Source organism: Heterocephalus glaber, unplaced genomic scaffold (genome assembly GCF_053883595.1).
Source record: "Heterocephalus glaber isolate CG9 unplaced genomic scaffold, H.glaber_assembly_v1.0 deba00001481, whole genome shotgun sequence".
Lineage (NCBI taxonomy): Eukaryota > Metazoa > Chordata > Mammalia > Rodentia > Bathyergidae > Heterocephalus > Heterocephalus glaber.
Genome location: NW_028258317.1, coordinates 13,323,812 through 13,342,745, shown reverse-complemented (window position 1 = coordinate 13,342,745; position 18,934 = coordinate 13,323,812). Strand labels below are relative to the sequence as shown.

The 18,934-nt window shown below is 39.4% G+C and overlaps 1 protein-coding gene across 1 annotated transcript in view; it reads left to right on the top strand.

The window, feature by feature from the left end:
* The first annotated feature begins 293 nt into the window (after positions 1–293).
* The window catches only part of Anp32b (acidic nuclear phosphoprotein 32 family member B), a 55,010-nt gene continuing 36,369 nt past the window's right edge, over positions 294–18,934 (top strand). Inside the window, exon 1 of the mRNA XM_087183631.1 lies at positions 294–377. Within this exon, the coding sequence (XP_087039757.1) occupies positions 309–377 (69 nt within the window). The 5' untranslated portion in view covers positions 294–308. The remainder of the gene's footprint in view (positions 378–18,934) is intronic.

Here is an 18,934-nt window from a genome sequence, read left to right as displayed (position 1 = left end):
GACTCTAAATGGCCTAAATGGCAAGATAGGATTTTAAAATGCTCGGCGGTCATTTCAGCTGGTATGAACAGGAAAGTTTATGTACTCTTGGAGAGCACCCATAGAACAGCATCCAACAAGGGCTGGTTGGTCTGCTCACTTCCACACCAAACAGGCAATGCCTGGAGCATTGTTTCACAAGGTTCTGAGCACTTCTCTTTTTTAAATAGAGGGAGCATTGACAAGCTCTAACTGAGGGGATTGACCATGATGGTGAAAGGACTGGGAAGCTGCCATTAAAGACTTGAGACAAGTGAGAAGACCATGAGATGAAGTCACTGTCTTCAGTCTCTGAAGGTTTACCATGGAGCTCCAGAGGGCAAAACAAAGGCCAAAAGGTAAAAACTTAAGCAGATTTCAACTCACTTCCAGTAAAGTATTTCCAGTGGTCAGAACTATGATTTCCAGGGATCTAACATGCAGAGTTTAGTACAGACCCTGGAGGGACAATGCCAAGATCTGCTCCCATGTGGATTGCCTCCAGTGATGGACAGCTAATTCTAGGTGTGTAGGACCTGTACTAGCTGACCTCATTTAGTTTACAGGTTCTATATTAAGCGTCAGACTCTGCTCATTCCAGCTCAGCATTCTAATTAAATAACCTTGGCTCCTGGCATGTGGGAAACAGGCTTCAAGCACAGAATCCCTAGCATTAAGCAGAATGGCAACATAATTTTAGCTCTTGAGCAAAATGACAACAGCGTCAGTACAGTGTGCACATTAACATTTGAATATGCTGTATAATAAGTGTACTAATTATAGAAGAGAAGAATACTTGAAGAATAAAATAAGCTTTGATCATTACAAGAGAAAGGGGTTAGCAATTCATGGCATGGGCTGCTGCTTGATATTTAAAAGTATATGGTGGCTCTCATCACAAGGAAACAAAGGGGAATTGGTATGATTATAAAAATGTAATGATGGTGACAGAGATCAGAATTTTATTAGAAATAAGTTTGTATAGTCTTTTCTAAAATCATATTTAGATTTACTACCAGTAAGAATGTCTCACCATTTGGTTGTTTGGTTCCTTTGAGAAATTCAGAACATGAACCCATTGGTGTAGGACTAATCACAACTTTGCAGACGGGGCTGACAGATTCTTCACCAGTTAAGAGGTTGAGATGGAGCAGGGTGGGGAAGACCTGGATTGGGCATGGGGATATAATAATCTTGAAACAGAAGGTGTCACAGGGAGCTGGAGCCGTGTGTCTTGGATAGCCTAGAATCTAGAGACCAACAGTTCTCCAAGTGTGGTCTGCTCACCACTCAGGGATCTCAGTCCTCTTACACACACACACAGAGAAAAATTAAGATGTTCTTTGACTTTTTCAGTATTGAAAGACTATGCATTATAATTTGATTTATATGAAATGTCCAGAATAACAAAATCCATAGAAACAGAAACAGATTAGTGGTTGCAAGGGACTAGAGGAGGCTAGAATGGGGAGTGACTGCTTACTCGGTACAGGGTTTCCTTTTGTAGTGAAGGAAATATTCTGGAGCTGAAAAGTAATGGTGTTTGCTCAACACTGTGAAGGTATTAGTGACACTGAGTTCTATAGTACTTTAAAATGGCTATGTGAAGCTGGGCACAGTGGCACATGCTATGCTTGTAATCTCAGTTTCTCTGGAGGCTGAGGCAGGAGGATTGCAAGTTTGAGGCCAGCCTGGGCAACTTAGCAAGGCCCTTTTTCAGAATAAATAAGTAAGTGTTGGGGATTTAATTCAGTGGTAAGGTGCCCCTGGGTTCTATCCACTAAATAATAAATAAATAAAAACAGAAGGGATGGTTATGTGAATTTTACTACACACACAAATAGCAAAGGCGTATACTGTACCTTGTAGGACTGTCCCATCTAGAACACAGACTTCTTGAGGCTCCTTTAATTCTTGAAGTCCTCTTTGAGAGGTCTTCTCATATTTCAGAAATATTGCCTTGTTCCCCTAGGGCATAGGTCCTTTAAAACCATTTCTTTTGACTGCCTGTGGGAGTCCTTTACCTGAAACATCTTTTTTTTTTTTTTTTTTTTTTTAAGCAAAACGTTTTTGGTACATTTGATAACATTCATCATAGGGAATCTGTACCTGCACATAACACATCCCATGTCTTCCTTTTTTTCCCATTTCCCCCCTTGACTCCTCTTTCCCTCCCCATATACAAAACCCTTTGCCATTTTTTCCTTCCATTTTCTCTTTTTTTCTTGTCTCTCCCTTCCTTTTTTCCTCTCCCCTCCCTTGTTCCCCTTCTCATTTGAACATTTTCTTCCCATTTCCCAATGTCTATTGTACATTTTAGTCCTTATTTCTACTTTTGGTTTCTCACACCAGAGAAACAATGCAGTATTTAAATGTGTGTTTGATTTCTTTCACTTAAGAGTATGGTCTCAAGGTGATCCATTTAGCTATAAATGTCTCAAGCTCATCCTTCTTTATGGCAGAGTAGTACTCCATTGTATAAAAAAAAACACATCCTACCTTCTATTAGCCAAGAAAATTGAATCTCAATCCAGGCTTATTTGATTGATTTTGGTTTAACAGTAGACAGCAAAATATGTGTAAAAATTCTAATAAACTTCTAAAATAAGAAAAAAATTAAAAACCACATCCTGAAACATCTTTCTTATCAGCCTGGAAGGCTACTCAAGTATCTTTCAAAACCTGTATAAAATGACACCTCTTCTTGAGCTCTTTCTAGGCCCCGACCCCTCATACCTTCCAGGAAGAACTGGTCCCGTCCTCCTCTCTAGTTCCTCACAGGATTCAATCTTATTTCTTCTCCCTTATTCCTGATATAAGCCTAGCGCATTGCATCACAGTTATAACATACTACTTTTTGTCAGTGTGTCTGTCTTCCCTAAAAGTGACTCTATGTGTGTGTGTGTGTGTGTGTGCGCGCGCGCACACACACACACACATTACTGGGGGTTTAATCCAGGGCCTTCTCATTGAGCTACATCCGAGACCTTTTTGGTTTTGTTTTGTTGGGGGGTTTTTTGTTGTTTTGTTGGGGGGGACAGGGTCTTGTTAAGTTGCCCAAGCTGGGCAACATGGGGTCCTCCTGCCCCAGCCTCCCTGAGCTCTGGTACAGGTATGCATCACCATGCCCAGCCTGAAAGTGACTCTTAAGAGCAGGAGTATCTTCTTATTGTCCTTAAAGCTGTGTGTGTGCACATGCACACACTACAAATGTGCCAGTTGATAACTTATTGTTTTACAAACACTGATGTATTTGCCCATATAATCTCATATTCATGTTATAGATGATTCAACTAAAGAAACAAAAACTTTTGGGGCATGAAAAGATGTTAAAAAGCAAAAGTACCTGGGCATGGTGCCACATACCTCTACTACCAGGGAACTGAAGCAGGAGGATCATGAATTCAAGACCAGGCTGGGCTACACAGTGAGACCCTGTCTCAAAAAAAAAAGTTGCCTGGGGCAAAGTCAATGGTAGAGTAATATGTGAGTCACTCAGTTCAATCATATGCTGAGCATATGTGAGTCCCTCAGTTCAGTCCCCCAGCACTGAAAAAAAAAATCTAAAACCACAAAACTGGGACTGGAGTGTAACTCAGTGATAAGGTGCACGCTTAGCATTCACAGGCCCTGTGTCTGATCCCCAGTGTGCTCTACCACATGCACATACCCACACACACAAAATGTGATAGCATCTGGTATCAAACTTGGCACAATAAATACTTGTTTCCTCTGACAGAAGAATACATGGCTCATAATAGTAAGTAAATGAAAGAGATCCATTCTTCCTTCTCGTTAGGTGACATTTAGGAAGCTGTTTCCGTGTATTTTTCAGACTTCAGGACCTTGGTCATCTCTTGCTGCAAGTCAGACAGTGGGAAAGCTCAGAGCAATCTTGCAGGAGAAATAGGGATCTGATGTGTGAGGTAGGCATAGTGGTGGTGGGGAGAGGTCTTCTAGAAGCTGAGAGAGAAAGAATAGCTTAAGAAGATCATTCTGCTCATACTTTGGAAACTCCTTGCCAAGAAGAAAGTCCTGAAGAAGGCAGCAGAGCTAGGAGATGGGGAGTCACAGAGCAAGATGAGATGCCCAGAGCACCATTTTTACCAGTTGTTACACCAGCTTCCAAAAGAGCACGTGAAGTCTTAACAACAAAAATCCCTGCAGTCCCTTGTCCCACCCACCCATGACAGAACTCCCCAGAGGCAACTACTATCAACCCCCTCAGAAGCTGTTAATTCTGAGATTTGCCTCCAAATTTATAAACACATGCTTCTGTTGCTGTTTCTTGATTTTTCCATTTTCCACAATTCTACTGACTTCCTACTATTAGATTAGAATTTAGCTGCCCTACAGCTCCCAAAAGCCAGGTGAGCACTTGTGAACTGGAAAGCAAGAAACCCATCTAAAAGGAGGCAGCTGCTACTCATCAGGTGCCAGGGAATGCAGCTCTGTGTTGGCAGGTTGTATCAGTTAAAATATGTTCACTTCTAAGTTGCTAAAATACAACCAAAAGACTGACCCAACAATAAAAGTTCCTACTAAAAGTCCTCTGGGAAAGCTAGAGTTAGTGGTAGATGCTTATAAATCCTAGCTACTCAGGAGACTGAGGCAGGAGGATTGCAGGTTCATAGCTAACCTGGGCAATTGAGATTCTATCTCAAAATAAAAAATTTAAAAGTCTGGGGATGTAGCTCAGTGCAGAGGTCCTGGGTTCAATCCCCAGTACCACAAAGATCAATAAAATGAAAGTTCAGGGGCCGGGGATTTAGCTCAGTGGTTTTGTTGCCTGCTGCACAAGTGCAAGGACCTGAGTTCGAACCCCGGTACCAAAGAAAAAAAAAAAAAGAAAGTTCAGGGTAACAGTCATCAGAATTGACTGGATATAGCAGATCACTAATGTCATCAAAGCTGACTTTGATGTGAGATAGGTGGCAACAGTTTCTTTAGCTACATAAGTTCTCATCTAAAATTAGAAGACAAAAGTCACTTCTAGAGACCTCTTTCTTGGGCTCCCTAGTGAACCTCTGTTAAACTAAATTTAGTCCAAAAATAAATAAAAACTAAATTTTGTCCATTGTGCATCCTGTGGGCCCTGCCCAGATCTCCCATGACCCTGCAGACACACCATCCTTCAACTGCAGGGGACTTTCTTTTCTCAGTCCCAGGAAACTACTTGAGCCTCTCACAGATACAGCCTGAGGCCAGTGACTGGCTGATGGAGGGACGCCCTTCAGTCTAGGCTAACTCTGAAGGGCTATCCCAGCTCCTGAGCTCTTAGTTTTAACTAAATTTTGCTGGTCAGCTTCTCTATTCTTAACCCTGTTTTTTTCACTTCTCCAAAGATAAATGTCCTGAGACCTCTTCTTAATAAACCTTTTGCATGAAATTCTCCATCTTAGATTCTGTTTCCAGGGAACTCAATCTAAAACAATGCTTCCTTTGAGGGTGCAACTCAGTGGTAGGGTACATGCCTGGCATGTACAAGACACTGGGTTTGATTTCCAATACCTTAAAATGTTTCTACAGAGCTGGGGATGAAGCTCAGTGACACTACGCCTGCCTGGCAAGCACAAGGTACTGAGTTCAATCACCAGTGTGGGGGGGGGGGTTGCTTCTACAATGGTTCTTTCTTCTGAATCAATGTGATGAGAGGTGGGCCTATGGTGATGAATTAGGATGAATTTGTGTAGCCTATTCCTAGAACTAGGTGTGGACTCAGACTCAAAAAGCAAGAGGGAGCAATTTACAATTTTATGTTTGTTTTTTGGTACCAGGGATGGAACTCGGGACCTTGTGCTTCCCAGGCAGGCAGCAGCACCATTGAGCTAAATCCCCAGCCCCAGCAATTTATAATTTTTAAAATGGAGAGATCATCTGGGACCAGTTGTATAAGCCTGTAATTCCAGTTACTTGAAAGTTAAGGTAGAAGGTGGAAAGCCTTGGCAACTTGGTGAGACTCTGTCTCAAATAAATACACACACACACACACACACACACACACATGCACACACACACACAGAGGAAAGATCTGGTGCTGTAGTTTAGTGGCAGAACACCTCTGGGTTTAATGGTTTAATCCCTAGTATCACAAGATAATAATAATAATAATAATTTTTTAAAGGCAGGGGACAAATCATATTAGCGAGGAAACTACAAGATCTTCAGATTTTTTAAGAGAAGCTAGAAACTTAGTTTATATTTATATATATAAATGATATTTTAATGTTGAAAACTAAATTGAGGTATTTTTCAACACTGTAATAAGCTAATAAGACATGGTTCAAACTGAGTGTGCTGATGCATGACTATAATCCCAGCACTCTGGGAGTCTGAAGCATGAAGATGCCAAGTCCAAGCCCAGCTGGGACAACCTAGCCAGATCTTATCTCAAAAGTAAATAAATAAATAAAACAAACAAACAAATAAATAAAAGAAAGACAGGGCCTAAAATTGGTCTGAAGATCAGCAGTTTCCAACCTTGGCCAGGGAGAAAGAATATAGGTATAGATATAATTTGAAGCCTGAGAGAGCAAAGTTAGGATGACTACTTTTATGAGGTAAAGATTCCACACTCCTAGGGCAGAGAAGGTGAGCCAATCCCAGCGCCCAGGAAGAGGCTCCCCCGCCACCATTCCACACTCCTAGAGCAGAGAAAGTGAGCCACACGGGCACCAGAAGCACCCCTCCACACACTGTGGAAATGAGAAGACACATAAACAAGCCTCAAAAACAGACTTCCAGATCATCTACAGCAACGCCAAAGGGAAATGAGATGGAACAATCTGATATTCAGCCACCCGGACTCCCTGAACTGGCATCAAAAGAGGATCTGGAAAAAATGAAATCAGAAATAATTTCTCAGATAACAGCAAAGATTGTGCCCATAGTGCAAGAAATGATTAACAAATCTAGAGAGGACACAGATTAAAAAAATAGAGGCTCTGAGGAACATGATGGAATCCCAACATAGGAAACAAATGGAATCCATAAAACAGATGCAAACAGATTTCCAGGAGATTAAAAACTCCATCAAAAGTCTGCACAGCAGAATGAACCAATGTGAGGATAGAATTTCACATATAGAAGATAAGATTGCAATTAGTGACCAGAAAAAGAAAAATTGCTTTAAAATTGTAAGGGATCATGAGAAATCAATCCAGCAGCGGCTAGACGATGCGAAGAAGAATAACATAAGACTGATTGGAGTTAATGAAGAAACAGGAGAGAGTGCAGATGACATAAAAAAACTGTTCACAGAAGTGATGGCAGAAAACTTTCCAAGGAGGGGAAAAGAACTTGACATACAGATAAGTGAGGCATATAGGACTCCAAATAACCTTGATCAAAAAAAATCTACACATAGGCATATAATAGTTAGGATTCCAGAAACCCAACAGAAGAACAAAATTCTACAAGTAGTGAGAGAAAAGAAACAACTCACATACAAAGGAAAGCCCATCAGAATCACAGCAGACTTCTCAATGCAAACCCTCAAGGCAAGAAGAGCTTGGAGTGATGCATTTCAAGCCCTAAAGGAAAACAGCCTCCAACCCAGATTGATGTACCCTGCAAAACTATCTTTCAAAATTGATGGAGAAATAAGATACTTTCATGATAAGGAGCATCTTAGGAACTTCATGAATACCAAACCAACACTCCAAAAAATTTTAGACAATATCCTAGGAAAAGACAATGAGGATCACAGCCCCAGGAAGCCCAGCAGAATGAATCCATTGAGCGTGACAAATTAAACGCAAAGGGGGAGAATCCAACAAAAAGAAAAAGTCATGACAAGGCTTTTAAAACTTTTAACTTCATCTCCCTAATGAGTATATAATTCAATCTTGTTATCGTTCATGATTAGTATTTTTCTGATTCTAGTGTTGCACACCTTTCCTTGTGCTGTACTGGCTATTTATCATCTTCTTGTGTCTACTTTTGAATTGGGTTGTCTATTAATGAGCTGTAAGAGTTCTTTATATATTCTGGTCATAGATTATATGCATTGTAAATATGGTCTGTTTAAGGACTACTGTTCATTTTAATGATGTCATTTAAAGTTCTAAATCTTGATGGAATCTCATTTATCAATTTTTTTCTTTTATACATCATGTTTTTGTATCCTAGGTAGTTCTTGCCTACCCTAAATTCGTGAACATTTTCCCTTATAATTTCTTCTTAAAGTTTTATATGCTTAGGCTTTCATATTTAGGTTCATAGATCCTTTCAAGTTATTTTTATGTTTGGAAATAAAGGGTTGAGGTTAATTTTTTATATATGGATACCAGGTGTTCTAGTGCCATTTGCTGAAAACACTATCTTTTCCTCGGCTTTTGAATTGAGTTTATATTCTATAAAATGTTAATGTTAAATAATCTTTCAAAACTCAGTGGACCATACATGTGTGGCTCTATTTCTAGATTCTCTGTTTTATTCCAGTGATCTATAAGTCTTTCCTTACACCAACACTGCCTTGATTACTGTAGCTTTAGAGGAAGTCTTAAAATTAGGTACTAAACATCTTCCAACACTGATTTTTTTTTTACTTTTCTAGGTCCTTTGTACTCCTACATAACTTTTAAATTTCAATATCCAACTCTTTATTTATGGCAAGTATGTATAGACCTGAATTTTTATATATACCTTGTGTTTTCTAATCCTGCTAAATTCAAATATAAGTTCTCAGGGCTCCTAGAGATTTCTTAGTATTTTCTCTGTAGATGATCATTTCATCTACATATAAAGATTTTGCTCCTACCTTGCCAATCCTATCCTAATTGTGTCATTTTATTGCCAGACTATTTTGGTTTGAGCCTATGTTTCAAAGTTTAACGGACAGATGAAGAGTAGGCATATCTGCCCTTGTTCCCCACCTTAGGGAGAAAGCATTGTATCTTCTCCATTCATATAAGGCATTTTTGCTGAAGTATGGAGTACATGTCTTTAATCTGTTGAGAAGCTTCTGTTCTACTTCTAGTCTCCTGATAGCTTTTACCTTGAAGAGCTATGGAATTCAGTCCAATACTTTTTCTCCAACTAGTGACAGGATCATATGGCTTTTTCCTTTCCTCTGTTAAAATGATGACTGTTGGGAGTGGATCTTCCAATGCTGAACCAACACTGCCATCCCTATAACAAAACCACTTTCTACATCCTGCCAGATCTGACTTCTAATAGTTTGTTTTGCTAAACGAATTTCTATCTATGTTCATACTTTTTTCTTCTATTATCTTTATCCAGTTTTAGGATTAGCACAATGTTGATTTCCTAAAATGAGGGGAGAAGTGTTCCTTCTTTTTTCTGCTTTAAATGTTTGATATAATTTATCAGTTAAAATGTTTATGAGCCTGCTGTTGTCATATAGGTAGGTTTTCAAGCTAGGAATATACTTTCTTTAATAGGTGCTATTCAAATTTTATATTTCCTCCAGAGTTAGTTTCATTAATTTGTCTAAGTTACTTCTTAGAAGTTGTCAAATTTATTTCAAAACAGATTTTTGTAATATGCTTTCTATATCCCTTTAAATTCTGTAAAATCTGTGGTAATGTCTCCTAGATCTTAATATTGTAATTTAAAAAATGTATAACTGATATTGTGTAACAGGAAGAAAAGGTCTAAAAGAGCAGGGGAATTGGGAGGGGTAGGGGAAGGGAAAAAAGAGAAAGGAAAAAATATGAGAAGAGGAAAAAAATGGAAACAAGGTCTTTGCAAATAGGAAAGGGAGGGCAAGGGAAGGGGAAAAAAAATAAGAACCAAGAGACTCATGTAATGGTACAAGATCCCAATGATGAATGTAACCGTATTTTATACCTAAAATGTACCAATAAACTTAATCGGAAAAAAAAAAAAGATTTCAGCTCTGGAGCTAGAGCATAGCTGCACTTAGCCTGGAAGGGCTACGGGTTCAACCTCCAGTACAAAAATAAAAAAGATTTTAGCTCAGCCTAAGGAAGTTTCCTAATAATGTGAGAGATATAAAAATGAAATGAGGCACCTCAGGAGGAGGTGAACTCCTTGGCATCAAGGTTCATGTTTGAGGGCCGGGGCTTTAGCTCAGTGGCACCGCACCTGCCTGGCAAGCACAAGATCCTAAGTTTGATCCCCAGTGCCAAAAAAAAAAAAAAGGTTCCTGTTTGAGCCTCACCATAATTTGAACTATGTGATCTTTGCCATCCTAGTCATTGATATCAATATAAAGTACTATATATTCATCACATATAATGTGTTAACGTTGAAAACTAAAACTAAAAAAGCACTAAAACCCAACCCAAGCAAACAGCATTGAGAGCGTACCAATGGTGCTGCAGAAATAATAGCTCAGTTTCTTTTTCCCAGAATGAACACCCCTTTACTTGACTCGTCACTTCTAGATACTTTGGCATCAAAGGAAATAACAGGTGAAAATATAATCACATTATTCATTGCCCTACTCTTGTCTTAAATGTAGAAATGTTACTAGCAAATCCTTTACAGATAACTCACCATTATAACATCTGCTATTTAAAAATTAGCATCATATTCTAGAATGTCAGAGCTGGAAGAGTCCTGCTGGAACACAGTTCTGCTTCCCCACTTGACAGAAGACACAGAGTATAGAAGGGACCTAAGTTACACAGCCAAAGTAGGGCCTGGATCCAGATCTCTTTACTCCCAAAGCACAGCTCTTCCCACTGTGACCCAAGTAACTTTATTTTTTTTAAAGTAGAGGTGGGGCCAGGGATTTAGCTCAGTGGTTCTGCTGCCCCCTTGCAAGCTCAAGGACTTGAGTTTGTTTCCCAGTAGAAAGAAAGAAAGAGAGAGAGGGAGGGAGGGAGGGAGGGAGGGAGAGAGAGGGAGAAAGAAAGAAAGAAAGAAAGAAAGAAAGAGAAAGAAGGAAAGGAAGGAAGGAAGGAAAGGAAAGAAGGAAGGAAGGAAAGAAAGAAAGAAAGAAGGAAAGAAAGAAAGAAAGAAAGAAAGAAAGAAAGAAAGAAAGAAAGAAAGAAAGAAAGAAAGAAAGAAAGAAAAGGGGGAGGGGCAGAGAATCTTAAAGTGAGAGGACTTCCTGGCTAGAATACATAAAGGGACAAGGGGACATGGGGATATCTTGCTAGGTTGCCCAGGAAGATCCCAAAACTTGGTCTCGAGTGATTCTCCCAACCTCAGCTTCCTAGTGCAGGGACTACAGGTATCCACCAAATAACTGGATTCTGCTCAGGGGTTTTAGTGGGGGGGGGGGATTTGAAAATGCAGTATGTTAGGCCAAGTACAGTGGTGCATATGCCAGGCTGGGCAACATATCAAAACCCTGACTCAAGAAAAGGAAAGGAAAGGAAAGGATAGGAAAGGAAAGGGAAGATATTCTTATAGTTTGAGTATACAGGATACAAAAGCAACATTTAAAAAATCAATAGCTTTTCTATCCATCAATAATGAACTAGCTGAAAAAGAAATCCAGGAAACAATTCCATTCATAATATCTTCCAAAAACAAACAAACAAAACTATAGAGATCAATCTAATCAAGGAGGTGAAAGACGTTTACAATGAAAATTTAAGAACAACTAAGACAGAAATTGAAGGAGACAATAGATGATGTAAAGACCTCTCAGGTTCATGAGTTGGCAGAATTCATACTGTTAAAATAGACATATTACCAAAAGTGATCTACAGATTCAACACAATCATTGTCAAAATTCCAATGACATTTTTCACAGAACTAGAAAAAACAATTCTAAAATTCACATAGAGATACAAAAGACCCAAAATAGGCAAAGCAATCTTAAGCAAAAAGAGCAGGGCTGGAGGCATCACAATACCTGATTTCAAATTATGCTACAAAGCCACAGTAACAAAAACAGCATGGCATGAAGACCAATGAAACAGAAAAAGAAGACACAGAAATAAGCCCATGCAACTTTAGCTGTCTAATTCTTGACAAAAGAACCAAAAAAGAGGACAAAAGAGGCTGGAGAAAATACAGCCTCTTTAACAAATGGTGCTGGAAAAATTGGATATCCACATACAGAACCCTATCTCTCTCTCTCACTCTGTACAAAAATCAGTTCAAAATGGATCAAAGACCTAGGTATAATGCCAGAAATTTTCAAACTACTAAGGGAAAACACTTCAAGATATAGGCACAGGCAAAAGATCTGACCCTCATCTGCCAGCTTGCCAACTTAAATTTCATAAGTTTTTTTTTTTTTTTTTTTGGTACCTGGGATCAAACTCGGATCCTTGCACTTGTGCAGCAGGCAGCAAAACCACTAAGCTAAATCCCTGGCCCGTTTGTTTTTGGAAACAGGGTCTTGATATGCAGTTCAGGTGGGCCATAAACTCACTATGTAGCTCAGGCTGGCCTCGAACTCACAGCAATCCTCCTGCTTCAGTCTCCCAAGTACTGGGATTACTGGTGTTCACCACCACACCCAGTTTAAATCTCATTAGTTTTAGAGTAACACCCTGACAGTTTTAAATGTCAAATAGGACTGCTACAGAGCTGATTACCAAAAATGGCTGTCTTCTGCCTCAGCTGTTCCCACCTCAATACTCATTCTTTACCTGGTCAGTTTAGTGAAATCCTATCTCAAAATAAAAAATAAAAAGCCAGATGTGGTGGTGCATGCCTGTGATCCCAGCACTTGGGAGGCTGAGGCAGGAGGATCACCATGAGTTTGAGGGCAGCCTGAGTTACATAGTGAGTTCAAGTTCAGCCTGAACTACATAGTGAGACCCTGTCTCAAAAAAGCCAATAAATAAATAAAATTTTAAAAGGACTGGGATGTAGCTAAATGGTACAGCATCCCTAGGTTCAATCACAGGTACTATAAAAATATATATATAAATACCCTGGACTACATAGTGAGACCCTATCTCAAATACAAAACAAAACGGGGATGTAGCTCAGTCGGGGGCCACTTGCCTATCATGCAGGTTGAGACCCTGGGTTTAATCTCAGCACCACAGGCTTGGTGGGGGTAAAAAAACAAACAATTGTTTGAATGCCCATATGTCAAACCAAGAGCTAATATTTGTAATATGTACAGAGTACTTACTAATAAATTATTTCAAAATACCAGCAAAACATGAAACTGGCAACTTAAAAAGAAACATGGTAAGTGGCTTAAAAGTATCTGAAAAAAATTTTGTTATATAGAGAAGTGAAAATTAAGGAGGATATCATTGTCAATTTACTTAATAAAGATTTTTTACAACCTTATTGAGATGTAATTTACATACCATAAATTTATCCTTCTACACAATTCATAGGGTTGTACGATTATCACTATTAGATTTCAGAGCATTTTCATTGCCCCAAAAAGAAACCCCAAGCCCAGTGTGATGACATATAACTGTAATCCCAGCTACTTGGAAGACTAAGGCAGGCAGATTACAAATTTGAGGCCAGCCTGGGCAATTTTGCAAGACTTTGTATCAAAATTTTAAAAAACAAAAAACAAAAAAACTGGAGGTGTTACTCAGTGTGAAGCCTGAGGTTCAATCCCCAGTATTAAAAAAGAGGGGGGATGGGCGGGGATTTAGCTCAGTTCTGCCCCCTGCCTGGAAAGCGAAAGGTCCCGAGTTCAATCCCAGGTACCAAAAAAAGGGGGGGGGGGCGGGGGGAGCGGGGATTTAGGTCAGTGGTGCCCACCCCTGCCTCGAAACCACAAGGTCCCGAGTTAGATCCCTGGTGCCAAAAAGGTGGGGAGGGGGGAAAGGAGGAAAAGCAGAGGGGGAAGAAGAGGAAGAGAAAGACAAAACAAGAACCCTACACTCCTTAGCAGGCGCTCCTCATTGCTCCCAGCCCCTAGTAACTACTCATCTACTATCTGCCTCTATGGATTTTTCTATTTAGGACATTTCCTATAAATGGAATCATACAACATATAGTCTGTTTGTATCCTGTTTGTTTCACTGAGCATATTTTAAGGCTCATCTATGTTGTACCATGGATCAGTACTTCATTCCATTTTGTACCCAAATAACATTCTATGGTATAAATATGGCAATTTTCATTCATCAGTTTATGCACATTTGGGGTTGTTTCCATTTTATAGCTATTACAATTAATGCTGCTACAAGCATTTGTGTACAAATTTTGTGTAAACCCACACTCTCAATTTCTTGGGTATATACAGTATCTAACAGTAAAATTGCTGGCTCAGATGGTGATTCTATGCTTAACTTTTTGAGAGACAGCCCAAGAGTTTTCTAAAACAACAGCACCAAGCCAGGTGTGGTACTACATGCCTGTGATCCCAGCACTTGGGAGGCTGAGGCAGGAGGACTGCCTCGAGTTCGAGGCCAGCCTGAACTACACAGCAAAACCCTGTTTCAAAAAAATAAAAATTAATTAAATAAAATTAAAATTAAAAAACAAAACAACAGTATTTTACAGTCCCAGCAGTATTTTACATTCCCACCAGCAATGCACAAAGGTGTGAAGTTAGATCTCACTGTGGTTTTGGTTTGCATTTTCCCGAGGTATAAAGATGTGCATATTGTCATGTGCTTTGGGGGTGGGTACTGAGGATTGAACCGAGGGCTCTCACAGTGAGCTACATGCCCAGCCCTTTCTTATTTATTTTGAAACAGGGTTGTGGTAAATTGTTTGAACTTGTGACCCCCAGCCTCCCACAGTGCTGGGTTGCGCCCATGCGCCACCATGCCCAGCTCTTTTCACTTTCTTAAAGTTACCATTTGAAACACACACGTTTTTAATTTTTTGGTACCGGATATCGAACTCAGGACCTTGCACTTTCGAGGCAGGCACTGGAACCACTGAGCTAATCCCCACCCCCTTCAAGTTTTTAATTTTGATGAAGTATAATTTACCTTTTTTGGAGACAGGGTTTCACTACATAGTTCAACCTGGCTTTGAACTCACTCTGCAACACAGGCTGGCCTCAAACTCACCATGGTCCTCCTGCCTCAGCCTTCCGAGGGCTGAGATTACAGGTGTGCACCACTACACCTGGCTCTAATTTATCTGTTTCCTCCTTGGCTTGTTCTGCTTTTGGTGTTTCATCTGAGAAGGCTTTGCTAATTCAAGGTCACAAAGATTTCCTCCTGTGTTTTCTTCTGAATCTTCTATCTTTAACTCTTGATCTATGATCCATTTTGAGTTAATTTTTGTAACTGTGAGGTAAGGAGTCCAACTGCATTCTTTTGGGTACGGATATCCAATTGTTCCAGCACCATTGTTGAAAAAACTTTTCTTTCCTCTATTGAATTATTTTGGCAACTTCCTTGAAAACTAATTGAGAGAGCCAGGTGTGGTAACACACACTTATAATCCCAGCACTCCAGAAGCTGAGGCAGGAGGATCACCATGAGACATGAGGATCTGAGTTCAAGGACAGCCAGAGCTACATAGTCAGGCCCTGTCTCAAAAAACCAAACCAAAACACAAAACAAAGCAAAACAGAAAAGAAAGAAAGAAAATAAAACTAATTGATTTTGTAAATAATAATTCCTTGTTCAGGCTAGGATGAGAGGAAGACTTGTACACTGCTAATGGGAATATAAAAAGCATACAGCATTTGAAGGCAATTCGAGTATTTGAAATGTGCATACTTCTCATTCAGGTAATTGTGCTCCTTGGTATTTATTTCAAGGAATTTATTATCAAAGATATTATATATAATGGTGAACTAAAAGGAACCTAAATGTTTATCAGTAGGAACTGAGTGAATAAATTACAGTCCATTCATACAATAAAATATGATTCATCCTTTTAAAATGATAGGTCAGATATGGTGACCCATGCTTGTACACAGCTACTTGGGATTGAAAGTTTGAGGTCAGCCTAGGCAATTTACCAAGACCTTGTCTCAAAATAGAGTTAAAAAGGGCTAGAGATGTAGATCAGTGGTAGAGCATTTGCTTAGTATAAAGCCCTCAGTTTGATCCCCACCACCCCATACACATCACAAAGATGAAGTAGATCTATTGGCTTTGAGCAATCTCTGTGACCTATTATTTGTTTGTTTGTTTGTTTTTGGTACCGGGGATTGAACTCAGGACCTTGTGCTTTCGAGGCAGTCACGATGCCACTGAGCTAAATCCCTGGCCCTCTGTGATCTATTGCTAAATGAAAAAAAAAAATAATACTAGAAAGTCTTATTTACAGTCCCATTTACAGTAGTCTTCTGTTTACATACAATTATTTTACAGTATGCATCTATATTCATAGAGAAATAGCTTAGAAAATATTCTCCAAAATGTCTAACAGTGGTGGACTGTAGGGAATGGGATTTTATTTAACTTTTATTCATTCTCTCTCTCTCTCTCTCTCTTTCTTTCACCAAATGTGGGCTGTCTGAGGCGAGGCGGGCTGCAGGTCTGGCTCTGGGCTTTGTCAGCATGACTGTAGTCACAGTGTTGTTTGGTCACCTTCTTCTGAGCAAATGGGGTCCAGAAAAGCCAACTTTCTGGTTCCATCTTTGTATCTTATACAGCAGAATGAATACAGTCACTAAGCTTTCCGTAATGTCCCTAAAAAGTTCTATCCCAAAACTCTATCTGTACAGCCTTGCTTTTCTTTAGCCCCCTTCATTTTTCAAGCCTTCTGCTTCAATGCAGCTTTAATTTGCCAATTCTTCAGGGAAGAGGCATCAGGGCAGACTTGACAATTCCAGTGGGAATAATGACTTGGCCTGCTCCCTATACGTACTTCTGGGATGGCTACACATGGATAGATGTATAGTAGTCAGTTGGATATATGAGTCTGAAAGTCAGGAAAAGTCTGGGCTAGAAGTTGAGGATGTGACTCAGGGGTAAAGTACTTGTGGCAAAGCTCATGTGGCCTATCATATTCCAGGTGTTGGAGATCCTGGATTCAGATGTCCATTCTGAAGCACAACACAGGTGAATTACTGCCTTTAGTGTTTCAGTCTGTGATCATCTGGCTCCAAGGTAGACACATCATGGCGAAGGGTATGGCAGAACAAAGCTGCTTAATTTATGGCAGCAGGGGAACAGTGCCCTGACTTTTATTCTTTATACTTTTTTTGGCATTGTATGTATATTCTCTCTACTCAGAAAAAAGAAATTTTCAGCTGGACGTGGTGGTACACACCTATAATCCCAACACTCTGGAGGCTGAGGCAGATGGATAGAAAGTTTGAGCCCAGCTGGGCAACTTGGCAATTTAGTGAGACTTTTTTTTTTTTTTTTGAGACAGGGTTTCACTACATAGTTGAGACTGACTTTGAACTCACTATGTAGCCCAAGCTGGCCTCGAACTCATGGCCATCCTCCTGCCTCAGCCTCCTAAGTGCTGAGATTAAAAAAAATTTTTTTTGAGGGCTGAGAATGAAGCTCAGTGAAAAGGTGCTAGGTTCAATCCCCAATAACACACACACATGAATTGATTGTGTAAAAGAATATTCTCAAGGAATATATGTTATAGAAAACTATTCAATGACATGGACATATGTTGAAAATACATTGTTAACTGAAAATAGGTTATATTATCATCCCATTTTGGAATACTTAAAATGTATTATAAACAAGGGCCAGGAATTTAGCTCAGTGGTTTCACCGCCTGCTGTGCAAGCGCAACGACCCAAGTTTGATCCCCGGTACAAAAAAAAAAAAAAAGAAAAAATGTATTATATATAGTATTTCCTAGATTCTAGGATTTTTTTCACTTCTTACTATTTCTGAAATAAGAGCCTCTTATAATTGATACAAATATTTTATTTAGTGGGTTCCCCTCCCCTCCAAGCTCCAAAAAAGCCATTATTGAGCTGATTCTTCTCACAATCTGATACTTGAGAAAGTGCCATATGTGCGCAGAGAAAAGACTGAAGACACCAAAACATAAGCAGAGCTTAGCCAAGGACAGTGATTTTTGTTTTCTTCTTTTTGTTTTAGTTTCCAAGTTTGCTATAGTACATACACAAATAGACATAAGAAGTAACTAAGAGATAGGCTTCCCTGATTTTTTTTAATTTTATGTTATTGGTACATTTTAGGTATACAATATAATGACATTCATCATTGGAAATTTGCACCTTTACATAATCTCTCTTGGTTCTTATTTTTCCCCCTTTCCCTGCCCTCCCTTCAACTCCTCCATCCCTCCCTATTTACAAAGTCTTTGTTTCCATTTTTTCCTTTTCTCATATTAATTCCATTCTTTATTTCTTTTCCCCTAACCCTCCCACTTCCCCTTCCTCCTTGCTCCTTTTCTTCCTTTTTCACATTATCTATTATACCTTTTAGTCCTTATTTACACTTTCAGTTTCTCACACTAAATAACCTATTTGGTATTTATACATGTATATCCTATTTATTTCACTTAAGAGTATCCCTTCAATGTGCAACCATTTAGCTATAAATGTCTCTGATTTCTCATTTTTTATGGCTGAGTAGTACTCCATTTTATAAAAAAAAAACATTCTATTTATCCAGTCTCCAGTTGATGGGCATTTGGGTTGCTTCCAAGTTTTAGCTATTACAAATTGTGTTGCTATGAATGTGGGTGCACATATATCACCGTGGTATGATTCTTTTAATTCTTTGGGGAAGATCCCCAGCAGGGGAATAGCTGGGTCAAATGCGACCTCTAGTCCTAGTTCTTTGAGGTATCTCCATAGTGATTTCCACAGTGGTTGCACCAGTCTACACTCCCACCAGCAGTGGAGCAGGGTTCCTCTTTCCCCACAGCCCCGCCAGCATTTGTTATCAGCTGATTTCATGATAGCAGCCATTCTTTCTGGAGTGAGGTGGAATCTCAGCGTTGTTTTCATTTGCATCTCTCGAATGACCAGTGATTTTGAACATTTTTTCATGTTTCTTCGCCATTTCTACTTCTTTGTCTGAGAAATGTCTGTTCATTTCAGATGCCCATTTTTGGATTGGATCTTTAAATTTAGGAGGTCTGATTTTTGTAAGTTCTTTATAGATTCTACATAGTAGACCTTTGT